Raw genomic sequence first — 23,370 nt, 5'->3', positions numbered from 1 at the left:
CTAAAGACTATCAGACCATGAGAAACAAGAAACAAGGAAACCTGGCACCCCTACGGTGAAGCATGGTGGTAACAGCATCATGCTGTGGGGATGTTTTTCAGCAGCAGGGACTGAGAGTCTAGTCAGGATTGAGGGAAAGATTAACGGAGCAAAGTACAGAGAGATCCTTAATGAAAACCTGCTCTCAGGACCTCACCTTCCAACAGGACAGCGACCCTAAGCACGTAGCCAAGACAATGCAGGAATGGCTTCGGGACAAGTCTTGAATGTCCTTGAGTGGCCCAGCCAGAGCCCGGACTTGAACCTGATCTAACATCTCTGGAGAGATCTGAAAATAGCTGAGCAGCGACGCTCCCCATCCAACTTGACAGAGGTTGAGAGGATCTGCAGAGAAGAATGGGAGAAACTCCCTAGATACAGGTGTGCCAATCTTGTAGCGTCATACCCAAGAAGACTCGAGGCTGTAATCGCTGACAAAGGTGCATCAACAAAGTACTGAGTAAAGGGTCTGAATACTTATGTGATATTTTTGTATTTTATTTTTTATACATTTGTAAAAAATAAAAAATAAAAAAAAACCTATGTGCATTATGTGGTATTGTGTGTACATTGATCAGTAAAAAAAATATTTAACCAATTTTAGAATAAGCGGTCTGAATACTTTCCAAATGCAATGTACATATATGAGTAAGCTTTGTCAAGAATCCAGTGTATAAATAAATATGCGCTGTATATAAACAGTGTAACTGAAATACAATGTACAGTAGGAGAAATTAATATTATGATGTGCTACGTCGGTGATAAAGTATTTAAATAGACAGTGTGAAATGGGAAGTGACCAGTGGTTCTATGTGTGTGTGTGTGTGTTTGCATCACGTGGTAGACGGCTAGTGATGGCTGTTCAACAGTCTGATGGCCTAGTAATAGAAGCCATTTTTTAGAGTCTCTGTCTTAGCTTTGATGCCCCTGTACTGTCTGTCGGACGGTAGCCGAGTGAACAGTCCGTGGCTCGGGTGGCTAAGGTCCTTAATGATCTTATTGGCCTTTACTTTACTTTGCCCCTGGTAATGCGTTGGATTGCCCGCACTACCTTCTTGAGAGCTATAATGCAGTTGAGGGCAGGTGGTGATGCAGCCCAACAGAATGCTCTCAATGGTGCATCTGTAGAAATTTGTAAGGGTCTTAGGGGCCATGCCGAATTTCTTCAGCCACCACGATGTCGGTGTGCCGAGACCATTTCAGGTCCTCAGTGATGTGCATGCCGAGGAACTTGAAGCGTTTGACCCTATCCAATCTTCTCGTATTGCCTCTGTCTTTGCTTCCCCATGGATCCCATGCTGTCTAGGTCTACTGTTGTTGGCTGCATTTTGTCCTGATTATGGTCGATGACTTGGCGGTTGGAGACAATCCTTGCGGTAAGTTACAGCGATATAAACTGCAACAGGCTTTTTTATGTGCTTTCCCATGTTTCTAAGCATGGCTTTCCTGCATTACATATACTTCTCATTTGTAGTTGTGTTACCAAACAAAAATGTACATCCTCGGAAGACAACATTCTATTCTGTTCTTTTTATTCTGACTTCTAATTCTTGCTGTGCTCTCTGCTCACCTTTTTAAAACACGACTGAAACGTATCCTTCCAGATGATGAGCCCAGCTGGGTGGTAATGTGTTGTGTTGTTGTGTCTACAGGACCCCCAACATCGACATGCTGGCTCAGGAGGGGGTGAGGCTGACGCAGCACATCGCTGCTGCCCCCCCCTCTGTACGCCCAGCAGGGCAGCCTTCCTGATGGGCCGATACCCGATACGATCTGGTGAGGCGAGTCATAAACATAAAATCAAATGTTATAAGTCACATGCGCCGAACGGGCGTAGACTTTACTGTGAAATGGTAAAAATAGTAACACAATAGCAATGAAATATACTACACAACAACAACAAGAGCTCAATGTGTAGCCTATCCTCCTGGGGTTTGACAAAGCTTTGCCTAGTACTATAATTTGATCACTTAACAGATCACTAGGTAGTATTGATAGGCCTAACTAGTATTATGTGGTGTTATGGATGCATTAGTTAGGCTATGTGGAGAGGACAGTTCGTAGAACAGAATAAATAGCATGTTGACCACAATGCAGCAGGATGAAAAGTACATCATCATTCCACTGTATAATGTTATACTTTGTTACTCTCCCCACTTTGTGATTTCACATCAGTTTTTGATCCTATTTTTGTCTTGGACAGTTAGGGGGTGTATATCATCTCTGCTGCGTCTGGCGGTCTTCCCAAAGAAGAAGTCACCTTTGCCAAGGTCGCCAAACGACAGGGCTACGAGACTGCTCTCATAGGTGAGCCAAAGTCCTCTCCTTTGCTACTATGTCAAGCGCCTTTAGGTCCATGGAAAACTCTACGTATAACCCATTTATTGTCGTCATGAGTACGTGTCAATACACTTTGGGAATAGGGAACACGCAGAAGCAGTGGCAGTTAATTTGATTGGTTGCAGCGATGTGTCTGTTTTGTTGTTTGAAGGTTTTTTTTCAATTCTGACTGTATAGCTACATGATTGATTTGAACTGTATAATAGCTTTCATACTCATTATTGGCTTCTCAATGGTTGTACAGACAAAGTACATTTACATGTGAGTTGACATTCAAGGTCTTGTTCTTTGATATGCAACATGCCTCACAGGCTTTTCAGTAACCCATGTTGACGTATTATTAAATGTAATCATTTTCGTCATCGGCCTTTTTTCTCCACTGCTGAAAACACTTTATGTGCTGTCTTCCAAGGTCGTTGTGCTTTGAAGATGCCTGAAGTTGCCAGTTTATATGGTCCGTCACCTGGCCCCTTCTCTCCACTGTAGAAAAATGGCACCTTGGTCTTAACTGTGAGAGGAACGACGACTACTGTCACCACGCCAGTGCTCACAGCTTCGACCCCTTCCACGGTATAACCCTGACCAACCTACGTGACTGTCAGCCCGGCCACGGCTCTGTCTTTACCAATGTCCAAGCACACATTCCCTTCAAGGTAATGTACAGTATACAATACATGTCGACGACGTACACTATTTTGGTTGAACCTTTTAAAATGTTGGGAGCGTGTATAGAGTGTCTTCTCCATCTGCATTGCTTGCTGTTTGGGGTTTTAACCTGGGTTTCTGTAATGGCACTTTGTGACATCTGCTGATGTAAAAGGGGCTTTCTAAATACATTAGATTTGTCTACAGTTTACTCTCCATTAGTCAGCACCTCTACAGCCGTTTTGGGGTGTGCTTCAGCTCGTGCTTTTTACTACAGTGTTGCGTTGAGTATTTTAACTTTTATTTATGTATCCTGATGTAGCATGCGGTCCCGGATCTGTTTATGCTCTTGCCAACTCCATTGCTGTCATTGTCAAGCCAAACAAAGTGATAAGGAGTTGGCATGATGGCATAAACAGACTGGTAACCAGACTAGTTTTAATGTTGTTTGTTGTATGTACTTTGTTTGACCTTTTAGCTAATAAAGAAAATTGTCCCTCAGGGATATAGGATAGTAAATATTCTCAACTCTACCCTACAAGACCCTGGGAGTGGGTGTGGCTACAGTGACCCTTCTGCATGCGCGGGGCGTGGTCACCGCGTGGAGGAAGCTGGTGCTGAGTGTGGCGGCGTTGGTGGGTGCCGCGGCGGCCATCTTTGGTACGTTCGTTGCCACGTTCCCCGACTTCAGCTGCTTTCTGATGAGGAACCGGGAGGTGGTCGAGCAGCCGTATGTCTCAGAGAACCTGACCCAGAGAATGACAGATGAAGCACTGAACTTTTGAGAAAGGTGTGTGTTCAGTTTTTTTATTTATATTTTGTGACCTAGGTGATTGTGTCTGTAAAATGAAAGCATACTGTACACGGTAGTTTCCATTGTTGTCATACAATTATTTTCTTCCATTTACACTGTGTGTGTTGACTATTTTGACAGGAACTCTGCACTACACTTCCTGTTGTTCTTCTCCTTCATCCAAGTGCGCACGGCCATGTTTGCATTAACCAGCCTTCCAGGGGACCAGTCAGCACGGTATCTATGGAAACGCCATCCAGGAAGTAGACTGGAGTGTAGGTAAGACTTGATATTTACTCTATATTGCTGTATGGTTTTCTTTTTTATGTCCATAAGGTTGGAAGATTTGAAATGTCCACACTAATTATATTTGAAAGGTTGGAAGATTTGATTGGATTTGACCTATTATGTCCTGTTTCATAACATCTATTCGTAGGTCAGCTCATGCAGACTCTGGACCGGTTGAACCTGAGGGAGAACACACTGGTTTACCTGACCTCAGACCAGCTGGCGCACCTTGAGGAGATCTCAGTCCGGGGGGAGGTGCACGGAGGCTGGAATGGCATATAGAAAGGTACAGTCTGTAACAGCTTCAAAAGAACAGGTCAACAGAGGCCGAACAGCCAGATGTCGAATTTTCGGTTAGGAGTAAAAATACCCAACCTGGAAGTGCAGGTACAGAGAGGCTTTAGTTCGCATCTGCGGTGGTTTAGTAGGGTATATTAATAGGAATGTAAATGAGAGGTCAGAACCAGTCAATGTATAGAATAGAATAATAGATTACTAGATAAATTGCTCAGATTATATAAATGTCCTCATGCATAAGAGACGAGACGTTTCCATGAAAGGTTCTGGTAAGCCTTATATTTCGGGTCGAGTGATAAAGGACTTCCCCTATTCTCAGTCCTCATAAAGTGCCTCGATCTGTCTCCGAGCAGTAGGGAAATCCACCAACTGGGAGGGGGGGGGATCCGAGTTCCAGGACTGCTCCGTTGGACTGGGATGTTACCTGCAGGGAAAGACATTGATGAACCCACCAGCAACATGGACATCTTCCCTACTGTGGTGAAGCTAGCCGGAGGGACGGCACTGGGGGACAGGTGAGTGCTGTGAAATTGCTGAGGTCTGAGGGGCATTGTTTGTTCAAGTACTTCTATTCCTATGGTTAAGTCCAAAGCACTAGAAGGGTTTTCTAGCAGCCTCGTCTGTCAGTCAAAACTACAGCGTTTGGAATCTAGGTCACCATAGAAATGATATGCACTCTCAGTGCTCTGAATCACCCCCTAACTAGAGACATTATATTCACAATAGGTGTCAAAAGGGACCTGCTAGAAAAAATCTCAGCTAATGAAAAAACGGATCAGGCTGATCTAAACCTTTGATCAAAGGTTTTCAAGGGCCTTTGAGGTCTCTCTGCCTACGCAAAGGATCATTCCTACTGCATGCTCCATTTCTGTCTCAGAGATCATTTATTGTGTGTTTGTGTGTGTCTTCTCTTCCTAGAGTGATAAACGGTCATGACCTCATGCCCCTGCTGCAGGGGAAAGTTGAGAGATCAAAGCACGAGTTTCTCTTCCGTTAGTGTAACGCCTACCTCAACGCTGTCAGGTGGCAGCCTCCCAACAGTGAGTCCACATTTCCAATGTAATGGTTTTAAGAATACAATTGAATTACTGTAACAGTGCTGCTAATTATGATTAAGAATTCCAATGTTTTTTGTAAGCAAGTTAACTTGAAACGTAAACTACTATGGTGGTTGTAATTCATTGTAAATCTTTAAGGTTATTCAAAATGGAAGGTGTTCTTTTTCACTCCGGACTTCTACCCCGAGAACGGGACAGCCTGCATGCATACCCATGCCTGTTTCTGCACCGCATCCTACGTGACCTACCATGACCCCCCCTTTGCTCTTTGACCTCTCCCGTGACCCCCTCGGAGACCACGCCCCTGACCCCAGACACGGAACCCGCCTTCCACTCGGTCGTGGAGGAGATCCGGGTTGCAGTGGCCATCCATAAGGAGTCCATCACCCCCGTTCGGGACCAGCTCGCCCCGGGATACCTCCTATGTAAGCCTTGGCTGCAGCCCTGCTGCTCCTCCCTTTCCCAGCTCTGCAGGTATGAGAGAGATGGTGGGAGAGACGGCCACCGGAGCACTGCAGCGGCAGACTCTCCACAGGACCGGCACATCATTGCTTAACACTGCGGGGAGGGTAACGCAGGAACCCAGAACCAATCTTTTAGTATGTATGTAAACAAAATCTGAGAGAGACAAACGGCAGGGGAAATACCCCCATTTTAACTGGACTTGTTGGTAGAAGTAACCTGGATCTACTTTACATGTGTGGGTGACCTCACTGGGTGATCCGTAATAACAGACTTTTTAGTATTTGTCCTCTCAGGAACACCTCCAGTAAAATATACAGTAAATTGTGTCACCTACGCTTGCTCCCTGAGGGGTTTATGCAGATGCTGCTATTTGGACTAACATGTAATTTTAAAGCAATTTGTGACAAATGTATTTGTGTGATGTGATTGTTGAGGCCAGCAACTCAGTGCACTGATTAGCACAAGGTCCAACTCAAGTTGGAGAATTTCTAGTTTTATTCTCCGGGGTGCTACTATAACCCTGTGTTACCCTTGTAGGTTACCGATGATCATTTAATCACTGTTCATCATGTAGACACTACAGGGTCTCTGTAAAAGGCATCTGCACATCCAAGAAGCAATGAAACTGAGTGGACAACCGACATGAAAAGACATGGCTGTATTAACAAATAGAGCTGTATTAAGATTTTCAGTAGAGCTGCCGTGTCTAATGCCAGCAGTCAGTACAGAGTCAGCCAGAGTCCCTGAGTCACACATGGCTCATCCCCCTGTGGCCACAGCCAGCAGCAAAACTTCATCACCCAGACTAGCTTTAAGCTTAGCTCTTCATTTGATCTCAGATTTCAGTGACGTTTAGTTAATATGTATCTTAGTCTCCCGTTAACTCTATATCCAGCAGTCTATTTGTCACCAACTACCATTAGCAAATCTCTGAATATTAAGGAGTGCTCTCTCCCCTGTTTAGTCATTTATATGATGGATGCTGAATTCTGATTTATTTTTGCGCATTCCCACACACCCGTTGCATTTTATGCCATGTGGTATTTTGTTATTACCATGTGTTCATTTGTTTCAACAGATTTTTCTAATGTGAATGATTAATGGTCTGATTTAGGTGGGGTACCAGCTACAACAGCACTACTGAGGCTACCAGCACCAACTACAGAACGACAGCCACTATCACTAGAACTGGGATTGATATTCTACTTGACTGATATTCTGACATTGTGTATAAATCTAATTATTTTCCTCCATCCATGGCCCTGAAATCACGGTGGCTGATCATTATTGGATCCATCCACAACAGAGAGAGTTTGGCAGTGATAGAAGCCAGCTGTTTATCTCGTCTTTGACTCGGGGGGTTGCGTCCCAAATGGCACCCTATTCCCTACATTGTGCACCACTTTTGACCAGTGGCCAGGGCTCTGGTCAAAAGTGGTGCACTATTTGGAGTGCCATTTGGGACGCAACCCTGTGTGTCGGCTTGGCCACTGGTCCGTCACATCCAGCACAGCCTCTCTGCTCCTGGACGCCAGAGAAGTGGAGCGCAGCAGAGTTTTCCTCAGAGGAGAAAACCTAAACAATATTAAACCATACGCTAGGGAATCTATGTCCCCAGGTGTTAATTACAACTGTGGACAAAAATCAGGCTAATTATTAACAACAGCAGGGAGGCTGGATAGCGGTAGGAAAACACCATGGTTACTTCACTTTAGTGTGTGGATGGTAAGTCCTGTTTACTTACAGGACTGTATGGCCTAGTTGGTGATGTACAACTGATGTACAATTCATTGAAACACTGATTGTGACATAACAGATATTTTTATGATTGCACAAAAATGTTTACATAGTCATTATGTGGTTTCTGATCAAACTAAATCTCAGCTTTAGTGTACAGATCAGCTCTTTGCCCTCATGCTAATGAGTGTACAGTGCTAAACGTTATTTATTTCAACTCATCCAAGTCTTTTTGGACAATTATGCTTTTATCAGTCACATTTGGTAAGTAGTTATGATAATTCAGCCTTGTCGTGTTAATAGATGCAGATATGGTTCTTTGATGTTTTGGGGTTAGACTATTTCAGCAATTGCTACTGGATATGCAGACCGTGAGTCATTTAAACAGAGCGCATTTTGCCTTGGTTTCTATCCAGGCATGAAGAAGTATCCTCAGAAGATCTGGAGGAAGGTGTGTGTAGGGAGTGTGTGTGAGTTCAACCACCGGGAAAAATAAGATCTCTTGAACACAGTACACGTCGATACCCGAGGACCGGAGGAAGTTAAACGGTTCCTCAGGTGGAGAGAAGAACGTGCAGAGTTCAAACAACCATTTCTATGGTAACATCAAAGGGGTACTCCATTCTTGTCCTGGAGGAGCTGAAGGACCTCTGCTAGGTTAGCGTGACGCCACTGCCCTATATATATTAGGTACTTCCGTGAAGTGCCCTACTGATTTCCCCACCGCCTGCCACTACTGGCTCAGGGGTAATGGATCGCTGCTGGAAATTGATGGTGCGGCGTGTTCAAAGACCGATTTTCACCTAGTTACCTCACATGAGAGATATAGTTACATGCAGTTGGCTGATATTCCAACGTCTCCTCGGATTATTGAGTAGCTATTACTGTTGATTTTATGGGCTACAGTGGATTTGCAAAGAGCAAATTATACATTTTACTTAAATGATTGTATTTTCTTTATTTTACACACTTTAAAATCTAAAATAAATAATGTGATTTACACCATATTTAAAAGTAAAAACACTATAATAAAAAAAACACTCAATTGAAATACAACACTACTTGATCCAGTTTTCGTTCTTCAGAAACCTCACTGCATCGTCATGACCCTCTTTACAATACTGGTTCATCCTTTCCTCTAATGGAGGGAATAAGGACTGGTTTAACCTGATGATGTTCTCCTTGGAAAACTGAGGGATAATAACAACACAAAACATCAACAAAAACATCTACAAAATCGAACCAATTTAAATACTGCAAAAGGACTGTCCAGGCAAAATGATGTGCAAAACCATACAATGAATGCAATAAGCACTTGTTGAAGATGTGTACTGTCTGTATCCCTGTGAACATTTAATCAAACGGTGATCATACTCACCATTACGTCCATGTTGGCCAGTTTGAGGTGGAGGTTCATGAGCCCTCGGTGTTTTGGGCAGATGTCTTGGGGACCTGCGAAGGGGGAGACTGTGATGGTACGTCCCTCTGGCAGGATGGGCAGACTATCCGTGAATCCCCCGTCAATCCATTTCTGAAGGATATGTGTTACAGTTAAGTTTATAGATTTTCAGTTATGAAAAAACAAAAAGTAACAGTAAGCTCGTAATGGACAACATCCATTGGTTGAGTTTGAGATGCAGTTAAATTTATTACCTGTCCTTGCCATTCCACCGGTTTGATTCCTGCATAGACAGGCACAAAACTACTGGCCAAGAGTGCCTTAAATTAAAAAAAGCAAAGGCCAGGTCAGACCTAATCCTAAAATATGTAGTGAAAGAGATTTGTAAATGTTCCTTGACCCACACATATTGTTAGATATGCATTGCTCTGTCACTTGACTGGCTTAAACACAGAACTGACCCAACAATGCAGTGTATCAGGGGGAAAACAATGGCCATGCTCCTCAAACATTTACGACAACATTTTGTGTTAAAGCCAAGCTCCAGTAATATAATCTGCTCAGGCTTGTGGCGGGCTACCTTTATGAGGTCCTCCCTGGAGGCAAAGCTGGACACGATGGTGTTCTTGCCACTTTTTGAATGTGTTATAGAGATGTGAAGGCGATTGCCTGCTTTACTGTGGGCATCGCCAGGCAGAAACTCCTCGATGCCCTCCCTGGGGAGAACAAAGGGACAGATGCTTTTTTGTCATGTTTTTAATCATTAATTTAACAACACTGTACGGCTCTATAATAAAAACATGCACTTATTACACAATCTGTTGGCTGTGTAATGCGTGCACTTAATGAAGACACAAATGCAACCATTGTTCAGTTCTATAGCCGTAGGTTTAATTTAATCCCACATATGAATAGCTACATTTATTATAAAGGTGTTACAAATGAAAAATGATTGACATACCCAGTTATCTAGACGTGGCTTTAACGCAACGAAATACACAGTGTACAAAACATTATGAACACGTATTCCCATTCAACCCAACCAACTGGCTCTCTGTGTTTCTGCCTGTCTAACTATGTGTGCATATGCATCTGAATATGACTGTTCTATACACTGAGTATACAACACATTAAGAACACTTGCTCTTTCCATGACATAAGACTGACCAGGTGAATCCAGGTGAAAGCTATGATCCCTTATTGATGCCACTTATTAAATCCACTTCAATCAGTGTAGATGAAGGGGAGGAGACTGGTTAAAGATGGATTTTCTTCACCTAAAGGACATCAAGCCAACTTGACACAACTGTGAGAAGCACTGTAGTCAACATGGGCTATGCTTTCGACAACTTGTAGAGGGGGGAGCAACTCAATACTATGGTGTTCCTAATCTTGGTATATTCAGTGTATAGCTCTCTCAGAGTTAGGAAGTGACTACCTGAGTGTAAGCATGAAGTTATATCCAGGAGTCACAGCTCCAAGCCTCTGGCTTCTGACATCTTTCGCAAATCTGAAGGTAAATTCTTTGACACTCTATTGGAAAAAGACCAAACGTATCAACCAACAGTAGGCCTAAACACAACAAAAATGTACAAGGAATAGACGAAAGAAGAATAGGATGATGATGATGAAGACCTTACTATTTTACCTCTAGTTTGTCTGGAGCAGTGACCATCACTGCAGCCACCAGAGCTCCAGCAGATGCCCCGGCACATGCCCTGAGAGAGCTCACCAGCTTGTCTCCATGTCTCAGGATGGCTCCACATGCGCCCAGTTGGTAGATACCCAGGAATCCACACGCAGCAAAAGAAAGGTTCACCACTGGCACTGTCATCTCTATAAAGAGAACCTAGATAACATTATTCATTGAATAAACTATGAGGTTAATTGGCAAACATAGCTACTGTAACTTCACCAGTGAAATATTGTGTTAAAGCCTAATCAAATCCATATTAGCACAGTGGAATTTTGTAGCTAGATAACTGCATGTGGCAGGCGGCACTAGTAAATCTGATGTGGGAAACTGTAGTAGGCTAGGCTGAACAACATACCTAGTAGGCTTATTCACGCATTACAGAGGCAGTCGAACTAATACTGTAAACTACAATTCCCTGCACGTTAATAACAAGCGTAGCATTCAAGGTTAATCTACACATACATAAAAAAGCTTCCTTACTGTTTATGGTTGCATTACGGTTTTAGAAACAATTGCAGTAAACTAAAACTGCTTGTTCTGCACTGCTTTACAAATATGATGACAATGTAAAGAAGTGCTGGATCCGTGCTTTACTTCCGGGTTTTCCGCGGTGTTTCAAAATAAAAGCCTACAACGATTTACAAAACTATCCGTTGAAATACGGTGAAATTGACTAAACCTGTAAGAAAACATTGGGATACATTGTCTGGTTTGTGTTTGTGCAATAAAAAGTGAAATGTCTACTGAACAAATTGTACTTTGACATCTATAGCAGCAGCTGAGCTAATGCATATTTGTCCCGGTATCTTTCAGCGCATGTGTTGCGGCTTCAGGCAAACACGCTGCGGTCTTGGGCCGTTGCGAGCTACGCATTTACACTTTATGACTTTAAAAAGTTAAACACTCTTAAAACTCTAGCCCCACAGTGGACAAGTCATAATACCCATAAAACCTAGCAAAAACAGTTTTTTCCCCCCATAGGGGATTTTAGAACCACTTCAAACAAGGTATGTGTTTCATGTAGGCTTTCCCTGGCGTGACGTTTTGATAACTCTGTAAATCTCTCTCTGACAAGGTGACTTTTATCAATATATTCGGCTCAATTTACTCTCAGACGCGAAAATGCTATTAGCATCAAAGTGGACATGCAAGACTACAAATCCCTCCAAGCTCCTGCACATCCAGCACATGCATTTCAGGGGAGGCTGCTGAGGGGAGGAAGGCTCATAATAATGGCTGGAATGGAGCAAATGGAACGGCATCAAACACATGGAAACCATGTGTTTGATGTATTTGATACCATTCCACTAATTATGCTCCAGCCATTACCACGAGCCCTTCCTCCCCAATTAAGGTTGCACCAACCTCATGTGACGCATTTGGTCTTGTGTCTTGTACAGAATACTATCCTAGTAGCAGTCAGATATTTACAATGTGCCATGAAAACTAGGCTATTTTTTTCTGCCTGTCCAGTCATACTCGGGTTCTCAGCGAATCCTTCGACATCATTCTGTCTCAGTTGCAGCATTCAAATTGTGGTCATCGTGTGTCTGTGAATCACAGCATTTCCACAGATTGAGCCATACACAATACAAACAACAAGGAAAACTCCACCCAAAAACTAAACTCAGCAAAGAAAGAAATGTCCCTTTTTCCAGGACCCTGTCTTTCAAAGATAATTCATAAAAATCCAAATAACTTCACAGATCTTCATTGTAAAGGGTTTAAACACTGTTTCCCATGCTTGTTCAATGAACCATGAACAATTAATGAACATGCACACTAAAGAAGCCTTTCTACTGACTCTGAAAACCACCAAAAGAAAGATGCCCAGGGTCCCTGCTCATCTGCATGAACGTGCCTTAGGCATGCTGCAAGGAGGCATGAGGACTGCAGATGTGGCCAGTGCAATAAATTGCAATATCTGTACTGTGAGACGCCTAAGACAGCGCTACAGGGAGACAGGACGGACAGCTTATCATCCTCGCAGTGGCACACCACGTGTAACCACCTGCACAAGATCGGTACATCCGAGCATCACACCTGGGGGACAGGTACAGGATGGCAACAACAACTGCCCGAGTTGCACCAGGAACGCACAATCCCTCCATCAGTGCTCAGACTGTCCGCAATAGGCTGAGAGAGGCCGGACTGAGGGCTTGTAGGCCTGTTGTAAGGCAGGTCCTCACCAGACATCACCGGCGACAATGTCGCCTATGGGAACAAACCCACTGTCGCTGGACCAGACAGGACTGGAAAAAAGTGCTTTTCACTGACGAGTTGCGGTTTTATCTCACCAGAGGTGATGGTCGGATTTGCATTTATCGTCGAGGGAATGAGCATTACACCGAGGCCTGTGCTCTGGAGTGGGATCGATTTGGAGGTGGAGGTTCCGTCATGGTCTGGGGCGGTGTGTCACAGCATCATCGGACCAAGCTTGTTGTCATTACCGACAATCTCAATGCTGTGCGTTACAGGGAAGACATCCTCCTCCCCCATGTGGCACCATTCCTGCAGGCTCATCCTGACATGACCCTCCAGCATGACAATGCCACCAGCCATACTCCTCGTTCTGTGCGTGATTTCCTGCAAAACAGGAATGTCAGTGTTCTGCCATGGCCAGCGAAGAGCCCGGATCTCAATCCCATTGAGCACTTCTGGGACCTGTTTGATCAGAGGGTGATTCCCCCCAGAAATGTCCGGGAACTTGCAGGTGCCTTGGTGGAAGAGTGGGGTAACATCTCACAGCAAGAACTGGCAAATCTGGTGCAGTCCATGAGGAGGAGATGCACTGCAGTACTTAATGCAGCTGGTGGCCACACCATAAACTGACTGTTACTTTTGATTTTGACCCGCCCTTTGTTCAGGGACACATTATTCAATTTCTGTTAGTCACGTCTTTGGAACTTGTTCAGTTCATGTCTCAGTTGTTGAATCTTGTTATGTTCATACAAATGTTTACACATGTTAAGTTTGCTGAAAATAAACAGTTGACAGTGAGAGGACGTTTCTTTTTTTGCTGAGTTTATATTTTAATAATTGTTTCATTAGCCCATTGTTGACATATTCCCAAAATCTTTTGCTTGTCAGCAATCAAGTTTTCAAGATATGTAACTTTCTAAATACAGAAATCATCCCTGTATGATGCATTTTGCATCATATGATACTGCGTTTTTAATGTACAGTATGTTCATACGATATCTGGTTGACTAACAAAATCAATGGTGGCCTCCTGGAGGTCAGGGCCCCCCCTAAACGTTTAGGGGGGTCCCCTGGAGGTTCCCTTAGTGCCCGGTCAGTAATTCAGCCATGATTACTACAAGGTTTAGAAAGCTGGTTTACCTACTGTTAGGTGAGAATTATCGGTTAATTGAATGATTAGAATATTCCGCCCTGAAACATATAATTGTATGGAAGTGATTAGAATGTATAACATCATAATCAATAAATGTGTAGTCTAGTCAGAATTAGGGTAAAGACAATATGTCTTTATGGTATTATAAACACAGACTGTCTGAGCTTGGTGCCGACCTGACTAGAGATTTGGGAGAGAACAGGGAGTATGTCTCAAGGACAAGGTCACTAATCTCTGGCGGCTGGGTAGCAGGACATGTGTGTGTGTGTGTGTGTGCGTCTGTTTGTATGTGTGTGTGTGTGTGTGTGTGTGCGTATGGTTGTGTGAATGTGTGGGCGTGAGAAGTCAGTATAAAATGAATTGTTTTGTATTCCTGACTTTAGAACGTTCTCTGAATAAACCTTTTTGACTATCTATTGTAGCTGGGCCTCCGTCTGCTTCATTCGACCAGGATCTTACAAATTCTGGTTTGCAGACTGAGTAATATAATTAAATTGGGTTATGTACCTGGAGAACAAAATTCTCTTATCACCTACCAAACTAATTTACCTACCAATCTGTAAAATGGTAGCTGAAATGGGCTAATTGAGTGACTGTCAGTGACTGACATAATAAGAGGAAAACTGCTGATGCAGTATATAGTGTATTCTACTATTCTAACTCGCAACAGTAAGTTGAGACCCCAACTGAGTTCCCACATTTAAACAAATTATTCATAATATATATTTGTCTAATGATAAGTCCGCCACTGACTGGAGGAACTCTCTTTGCTGGATGTGGGTTCGGGTCATGTGTGTCAGTCGCTGAGAGTGAGGGGGGCGGACAGGCTGAGGGAGACCTAGTCCCCTTTGTATTATTGGACTGACTGACCCAACTATACTGAAAACAAATATAAACGCAACATGCAACAGTTTCAAAGATTTTACTGAGTTACAGTTCATATATGGAAATCAGTAACTTGAAATAAATTCAGTAGGCCCTAATCTATTGATTTCACATGACTGGGCAGGAGTGCAGCCATGGGTGGGCCTGGGTGGGCATAGACCCACCCACTTGGGTGCCAGGCCCACCCACTGGGGAGCCAGCCCTAGCCAATCAGAATGCCCCCCCCCCCCCCCTTCTTTCCCAGACAATTCCGCAGTGAAGAAGCCGGATGTGGAGGTCCTGGGCTGGCGTGGTCTACAGTTGTGAGGCCAGTTGGACGTACTGACAAATTATCTAAAACGATGTTGGAGGTGGCTTATGATAGAAAAATTTACCTAAAATTATCTGGCAATAGCTCTGGTGGACATTCCTGCAGTCAGCATGCCAATTGCACGCTCCCTCAGAACTTGAAATATCTGTGGCATTGTGTTGTGTGACAAAACTGCACATTTTAGAGTGGCCTTTTATTGACAACAGAACAAGGTGCACCTGTGTAATGATCATTCTGTTTAATCAGCCAGGTGGATGGATTATTTTGGCAAAGGAGAAATGCTCCCTAACAGGGATGTAAACAAAGTTGTGCACAACATTTGAGAGAAATAATAAAGTGTAACCAACACTTTACATGTTGCATTTATATTTTTGTTCAGTATACTGTATATTATACACACTCTCACTAATTGCAATGATGAGGCTACAAACCCTTAGAGATGAACACCTGTGTTATTATTGTTCTTCAGCCATGGCTCTTCTCTCTGCTGTGACACGTCATTTTGTGTTATAAAGAATGAAGCCAGTGTCCCCCATTTAGATGAATGGGGCATGGGGCATGTGTGGTTTAATTGTTGTGGCCATGACTAGATTGCAGTTTGATGGCTCAACATCCTAAACGTGCCAGACAGGATCCTGGAGAAGGAGAACACATTGGACCGATTAATCGTCTGTCTTGTCTGCTGCCCTGCCAATGATTCCCACGTGTGGAGCCTCCTGCAAGGTAAGGTAGTAGGATGGAGGACTCTGTTGGGACTGAGTTAAAACAGCACAGGGTGCCCCATGAAGACTATTGTCCTCTGAAATTACAAAAATGTATGTTTTAATTATTTCAGATGAATTACATATTTTCTTGTCTGAAGCAGAAAATTATTTCAATTAGTTATTTTAATAATGTCTACATCCTAATTTACAGCAGTATTTTCAACCAGCTAATGAATTCTAAAAGAGATCCCAGTTTATCCCCCCTAAGGGTCCATCCACGTACATAACCTTATCATGTTGTGACTTTAATAATAAACTTGTTGTGTATATACGCTTATATTATTAGCTAGAGCTAGATAGCCTTTGTCTGTATCTACGCTTTAAGCACGGTCCCCGGAGTTCAATTCTTCCTTTGCAACCACTTCAAACAGTCAGCACTTATTTCCCAAGGCCCCAGAATACCAGAACAATAGGAATTCTCCCTTGTCTCACACATACTCCTCCTTACTGGCTTGTCAGCACAAATTCCCTGCTCCTTTAGTCTTGCTTATGGTTTTCTATATATATAATGTGCATTAGACGGGTTACGCTCTCTAGAGAAAAACAATGGCTCTATCGTATTGTTCAGAAGTAGGTGTGTGTGTGTGTGTGTGTGGGTGGTTGGGTGGGTGATGGACTGTTTAAATAAGGAAGTGGAAATAATGTATTAGCGGTGGGTGAAATGTGGAGATGTCGGTAATAACACGAGTGAGGCGGGTAAACATTTTTCTTCATGGTTTAAACACAGAAGAGACAGAATCAGGTCTGACCATGTCTTTGAAAGCCCGACCAATGTTGTTGAGTCTCATTCAATCAATACTCCAAGACACACTCTCCTTATGAGACTACATGCAACTTTAAAAAATACCCTTATTCAATATGGCCCACTGTATGATCTTAAGGTAGACGTTAGCAGCCTGGTACCAATAACTGCCCATGGCAATGTACAATATGATAACTCTTGATTACATGGAGATTCAATGAGACCAATATAGCTATGAGTGTAAATTGTATAAAATCTGAATCAAATGAACCCCTCAAGCATTATAGCCTCTGTGTATCCACTTACAACACATTATAACAAGTTCTAATGTAAGAGTAAGAAAGTGAAAAAACTTCAAGTTCCTCAGTGTACCCAACACTGATAATCTGAAGTGGTCCACCCACACAAACAGTGTGGTGAAGAAGGCGCAACAGAGCCTCTTTAACCTCAGGAGACTGAAGAAATTTGACTTGGCCCCTAAGACCCTCACGAAATTGAGAGCATCCTGTCGGCCTGTATCACCGCCTGGTACGGCAACTGCACCGCCCGCAACCGCATGGCTCTCCAGAGGGTGGTGCGGTCTGCCCAACGCATCACTGGGGGCACACTGCCTGCCCTCCAGGACACCTACACCACTCGATGTCACAAGAAGGTCAAAAAGATCCTCAAGGACAAACTTTTAGATTTGTGTGTATTGTTGTGAATTGTTAGATACCACTGCACTGTTGGAGCTAGGAATAACATCTACTAAATAACATCTACTAAATATGTGTATGTGACCAATAAAATTTGATTTGATTTGAGATGGTGCAATTGTGGTATTCATTTTTCCTCCTATGTCTCATCACCCCCTACAGTAAAATGATTGCAATATCTTTCTCAAGGACAAAACGTGCGAAATTAAGTCGTCCAATTTCAGATATAAAGCTTATGGAACGAGGACATAATTATAATTAAGACAAGAAACTACTCGACAAAAGAATTATGTGGAGGAAAGAAAAGCTGTAAGAGCATCCTCTTCCTCTGTCCTGTGAAATGGAATGATGGCTGAATGGTGCTGAGACTGAAACCAGGACTTTGTCGCAAATGGCACCCTATTGTCTAGATGGCGCCCTGCTTTTGACCAAGCCCAATGGGGCTCTGTTCAAAAGTTGTGTACTACATAGGGGATAGGTTGCCATTTGGACGCAATCTAGATGTAATTCGAGTTCTCAGGGCTAGTGCTTACCGATAAAGCCAGGAGCTTTTTGTTTGGTGTGAGGGAGGCAGTAGGGAGGGATAGACGGAGGGAAAGAGGGAGGGAGAGAGGGAGGCAGTAGAGAGGGATAGACGGAGGGAGGGAGGGAGAGAGGGAGGCAGTAGGGAGGGATAGATGGAGGGAAAGAGGGAGGGAGAGAGGGAGGCAGTAGGGAGGGATAGATGGAGGGAAAGAGGGAGGGAGAGAGGGAGGCAGTAGGGAGGGATAGATGGAGGGAAAGAGGGAGGGAGAGAGGGAGGGAAAGAGGGAGAGAGGGGGCATTATTTCTCTCTCCCCGTCCGGCCGCTGCTCATGAGTGTAACTGCCACTGCAAAGACAGAGCAAGGTCATGTTGATAAAATAAATCTGCTAAAAGATCAAATACTTCCTGTAGATTGAAGGGGAAATGCAATTCATGAGCTGGGGGGGATGGAAAGAGATATCAAAGAGGGGGATTGAAAGAGGAGTGGAGGGCAGGGAGCAGGGATGGATAGAGGGATGGAAGGACAACAGGCAGACCTATAGAAAAGACCATTAGATGAGACAGATGAAGGGGTAAAGGTGATGCGCCTTTCAGACAGGCCGCTATTAGCTATCTGCACTGTATAAAAAGAGTATGAATATTTGAATGATATCACTATCAATAGAACTCTGTCTGCACATGGAGGAAGAGAGGACGTGAGTGGATATTCAACTCGCTAAAATCGCTTTGTCATAATAAGACTGCTGCATCACTTATTTATGTATTTCATTTTACATGGAAGTGATTTGATTGTTCAGCATGTAGAACTGAACAATATATCAGATGAACGACAATACTGTACACTGTAGAAGAACAATAAGAATACTTCATTTTTTCATTAACTTGCAGAGAACGGGAATTTGCCTTTGTTCACAACCCACAGCACAAATGTAAACGTCCTCAGACCCAATTAGAGATGCATGTGGGTAAAAATATCTGACAAATATAGCCTTTAAATCAACCAAGACTTAAGGTAAGAACAAAGCTATGGGTGGAACTGTGAATGGCATCATGACGTCAGAAAGCTAGGCTTATATTAGACATAGCACAGAGAGGGCCTGTCTCAATATTGTTTAGACAGCCAGGTCACCTGTGATACAAGTCAGTATTAGTCACTAGGGGCAGCAGTGAGTGCTGTTACCTTCAAGAAGGTTTGAATTTTGCTAGGGCGTTGGCAGTGGTAAATATGTGTAAGCATCTGCTTCTAGTGCAAAAGGTTGCATATACAAATCCAGCAATATTAAGTTGTTTTTAAGATTTTTGTTTGAAGCCTATCCCAAACCTTAACCCTTACCTTAACCATTCAGACTTAATGCCCAAGCTTAAGATTTCAGAGTTAATGGCTAAACTTAACCCTAACCTTCAAAAGTCTGAGTTATTGCCTGACCTTAACCTCAAACACTTTGAAATTTGACATTTGGAACAACTTTGAAATTTGACATTTGAGAAACATGGATGAATGTCTGATTCTGACGTGAGACTGTGAGAGCTTGTTGTGTTTAGATATGCCGTTATATACAGTTGAAGTTTGAAGTTTACATACACCTTAGCCAAATACGTTAAAAATCAGTTTTTCACAATTCCTGACATTTAATCCTAGTAAAAATTCCCTGTCTTAGGTCAGTTAGGATCACCACTTTATTTTAAGAATGTGAAATGTCAGAATAATAGTAGAGAGAACGATTTATTTCAGATTTTATTTCTTTCATCACATTCCCAGTGAGTTAGAAGTTTACATTAGTATTTGTAGCATTGCCTTTAAATTGTTTAACTTGGGTCAAACATTTTGGGTAGCCTTCCACAAGCTTCCCACAATAAATTGGGTGAATTTTGGCCCATTCCTCCTGACAGAGCTGGTGTAACTGGGTCAGGTTTGTAGGCCTCCTTGCTTGTACACGCTTTTTCAGTTCTGCCCACAAATTTTCTATAGAATTGATGTCAGGGCTTTGTGATCGCCACTCCAATACCTTGACTTTGTTGTCCTTAAGCCATTTTGCCACAACTTTGGAAGTATGCTTGGGGTCATTGTCCATTTGGAAGACCCATTTGCGACCAAGCTTTAACTTCCTGACTGATGTCTTGAGATGTTGCTTCAATATATCCACATAATTTTCCATCCTCATGATGCCATCTATTTTGTGAAGTGCACCAGTCCCTCCTGCAGCAAACCACCCCCACAACATGATGCTGCCACCCCAGTGTTTCACAGTTGGGATGGTGTTCTTCGGCTTGCAAGCCTCCCCCTTTTTCCTTCAAACATAACGATGGTCATTATGGCCAAACAGTTCTATTTTTGTTTCATCAGACCAGAGGACATTTCTCCAAAAAGTATGATCTTTGTCCCCATGTGCAGTTTCAAACCGTAGTCTGTCTTTTTTATGGCGGTTTTGGAGCAGTGGCTTCTTCCTTGCTGAGCGGCCTTTCAGGTTATGTCAATATAGGACTTGTTTTACTGTGGATATGGATACTTTTGTACCTGTTTCCTCCAGCATCTTCACAAGGTCCTTTGCTGTTTTTCTGGGATTGAATTGCACTTTTCGCACCAAAGTATGTTCATCTCTAGGAGACAGAACGCGTCTCCTTCCTGAGCGGTATGACGGCTGCGTGGTCCCATGGTATTTATACTTGCGTACTATTGTTCGTACATATGAACGTGGTATCTTTAGGCATTTGGAAATTGCTCCCAAGGATGAACCAGACTTGTGGAGGTCTACAATTTTTTTTCTGAGGTCTTGGCTGATTTCTTTAGATTTTCCCATGATGTCAAGCAAAGAGGCACTGAGTTTGAAGGTAGGCCTTGAAATACATCCACAGGTACACCTCCAATTGACTCAAATAATGTCAATTAGCCTATCAGAGGCTTCTAAAGCCATTATATCATTTTAGGCACAGTCAACTTAGTGTATGTAAACTTCTGACCCACTGGAATTGCGATACAGTGAATTATAAGTGAAATAATCTGTCTGTAAACAATTGTTGGAAAATTACTTGTGTCATGCACAAAGTGGATGTCCTAACTGACTTGCCAAAACTATAGTTTGTTAGCAAGAAATGTGTGGAGTGATTGAAAAACGAGTTGTAATGACTCCAACCTAAGTGTATGTAAACTTCCGACTTCAAGAGTACATCCCTATTGACAACAATAAGAAAGATACAGAGGCCTAACAGTTACAAATCTCAGACAATTTCTGACTACTCACTGTGTTCCTTCCCAAGATGAAATGATGACAAACTATTTAAAGGTGAAAAAAATGTGATATCCCTCAGAAAAGAGAGGGGGAAATAACAGTAGTTGTGATTCTGAGAACGGATGCTCGGTCTGGGAGAAAGTGTTCCATATCACATTGAAGCCGGGGCCAAGTTGAAACTCGATCTCTCTCTGGAACGGAAAAGTTTCAAAGAAAGAAAGGAAGGAGAAAAGGGGATAAAATGTTTTTGTGCTGAATCAAGTGTGCTATTGTCATTTTTGTGCAGACCTGTGAACAAATATGAAATATGTAACATTGTAAAAAATATATACAGTATACTTATTAATTTCTTGTGCTCTATTTTGTGCTTTACTTTGACATTCCATCAAAAACACAGATACATTCAGTAGATTGAATTTGATAAACATGTTCATAAACATACAATACTGAACACTATCATAAGGTTCAGTTTTTCACGCACACATACAAGCTCACACCCACACCCACACCCACACACACTAACACACACACACACACCCACACACAGACAGACAGACACACACTTTATTCTGTTCCTAATGATGTAGCTGCACCATGTTGGCGTTGACCTGTGGTCAACTTAGTGTTTTGTGATTGATTTTTTATTTTGCTTTTCTGTCACACATTGGCTGTTAAAGTATACTGCCGTTCACAGTCGAATCATGTGCAATTCACCCACATTTTGACCTTATCTTTGTAGGTCGACCGTTTCTATACAAAATACATTGCTCGATGAAAGGCTTTCAGTATCTGACGTGATATTGAGGAGTACTTACAACCAGCTAAAAATTTCAGTAGGCAATTCAGTAACTCTGATTTACTTCAATCATTCGATGCCCATTCTGGTCTGTCTATAAACCCCTTTCACTTTACTCTTATTATCAACAAAATAAAAAGCAATACTTTAAATACATAATTTAGCCTGTGATTGATTTAACAGGTTTTTCAGAATGTATTTTTCAGGCTTAGCCTTTTGAAGATGAACTCATGAACATCAAATAGAAATGCCACTAAATTATGCATAACTTAAACCTCAAGTCTTTTTGCAAGTATCTGTCCTCCCTGTGGTATTTGGCCTAATCAAATATTAATATTTTGTTCCAAAAATAAAACAGGATCCATTACAAAATTCAGAAGATATAAAGTTCGGCATCTCAAGTCCTGGGACAAAAATATGTTGGAACAGTTTGTTGTCTAAATATCTTAGTAGCTTAGGCTCAGCATCATTACACGGATACACATAATTGAAAGATTGTGCTCTGTCTTAAGTGAAGTCAGTAGCTACATTCATTCCTCATTCTGATATGACATCGGACCATGCGTTTTCCCTGACCATGTGACCTCACTAGGAAATACAATCCGAACCCTAGTTATATCCTAGTACACAAGAGGAGGACACCGGTTTAGACTTCTAGCACCTTGAACCTAACTTACACTGACTGCATCCGGGGTGGTTCAACAAAGGACACACTAAGAGGTTTGATTTAAAGTGCTTAAGCATATTTACCATTTAAAAATGAACAACTGATTTATTATTCTGTCAACTACACAGCTGCCTCATTTTGTCTTCTGATGTCTTTCTATTTATACACCGGCACATTAGAGACAGGCTTATCCTCCTTGGGTCCTCGCTGTAGAATAGCTTGTAATCCAATTGGTATGTGTGTGTCTTAGCTTCTGCTCACTTTTCCTATTTCTGCAATACAGTATAAGTCTCTGTATGGGGACATGCTCCCGAAATAGGTTTAAGATGACTTCCTTAGATCTGAATCTGATCACGTGACCATATTCATCCATTTCGTCTGTTTAAAAGAAGGCAAGAACACGACACGAAGGTGAACAAGAAGCACCTTTGGTGAAACGTATATAAGTATTTCACCTCTAAACATCTTTGTCCTTCAGTTTAGGTTGTCTTCAGAGAACAGTATTTTAGAATCAAGTCATAAACAGAAGAGCGGCACTAATCAGATGTCTCATTGTGCTGTAGCTACATCCCTCCGGCTACATCCCTCTGGCTACATCCCTCCGGCTACATCCCTCTGGCTACATTCTCTGGCGATGCCTCATCTGA

At 42.6% G+C, this 23,370-nt stretch overlaps 1 protein-coding gene and 1 pseudogene across 2 annotated transcripts; one reads left to right on the top strand and one right to left on the bottom strand.

The window, feature by feature from the left end:
- Nucleotides 1–1,216: 1,216 nt before the first annotated feature.
- On the top strand, nt 1,217–7,296 carry LOC120050731 (annotated as a pseudogene).
- Nucleotides 7,297–8,623: 1,327 nt separating this feature from the next.
- LOC120051265 (patatin-like phospholipase domain-containing protein 4) lies at nt 8,624–11,339 on the bottom strand. Of its 2 annotated transcripts, none has more exons than XM_038998031.1 (7): nt 11,238–11,339; nt 10,710–10,910; nt 10,500–10,594; nt 9,642–9,777; nt 9,316–9,381; nt 9,041–9,193; nt 8,624–8,852 (listed from the first exon to the last, which is right to left on the bottom strand). In XM_038998031.1, the coding sequence occupies exons 2-7, from the start codon at nt 10,893–10,895 to the stop codon at nt 8,721–8,723; spliced, it is 768 nt and encodes a 255-aa protein (XP_038853959.1). In that variant the 5' UTR covers nt 10,896–10,910; nt 11,238–11,339; the 3' UTR covers nt 8,624–8,720. The 2 variants fall into 2 exon arrangements, with proteins under 2 accessions (XP_038853959.1, XP_038853960.1); XM_038998032.1 differs by having other exon boundaries at nt 10,710–10,897; nt 11,238–11,337.
- Between the last annotated feature and the right edge of the window lie 12,031 nt (nt 11,340–23,370).

This window comes from Salvelinus namaycush, chromosome 7, assembly GCF_016432855.1.
Source record: "Salvelinus namaycush isolate Seneca chromosome 7, SaNama_1.0, whole genome shotgun sequence".
NCBI classification, from domain to species: domain Eukaryota; kingdom Metazoa; phylum Chordata; class Actinopteri; order Salmoniformes; family Salmonidae; genus Salvelinus; species Salvelinus namaycush.
Note: the sequence above shows the minus strand (reverse complement) of the source record. Positions and strands in the feature narration are given on the sequence as shown.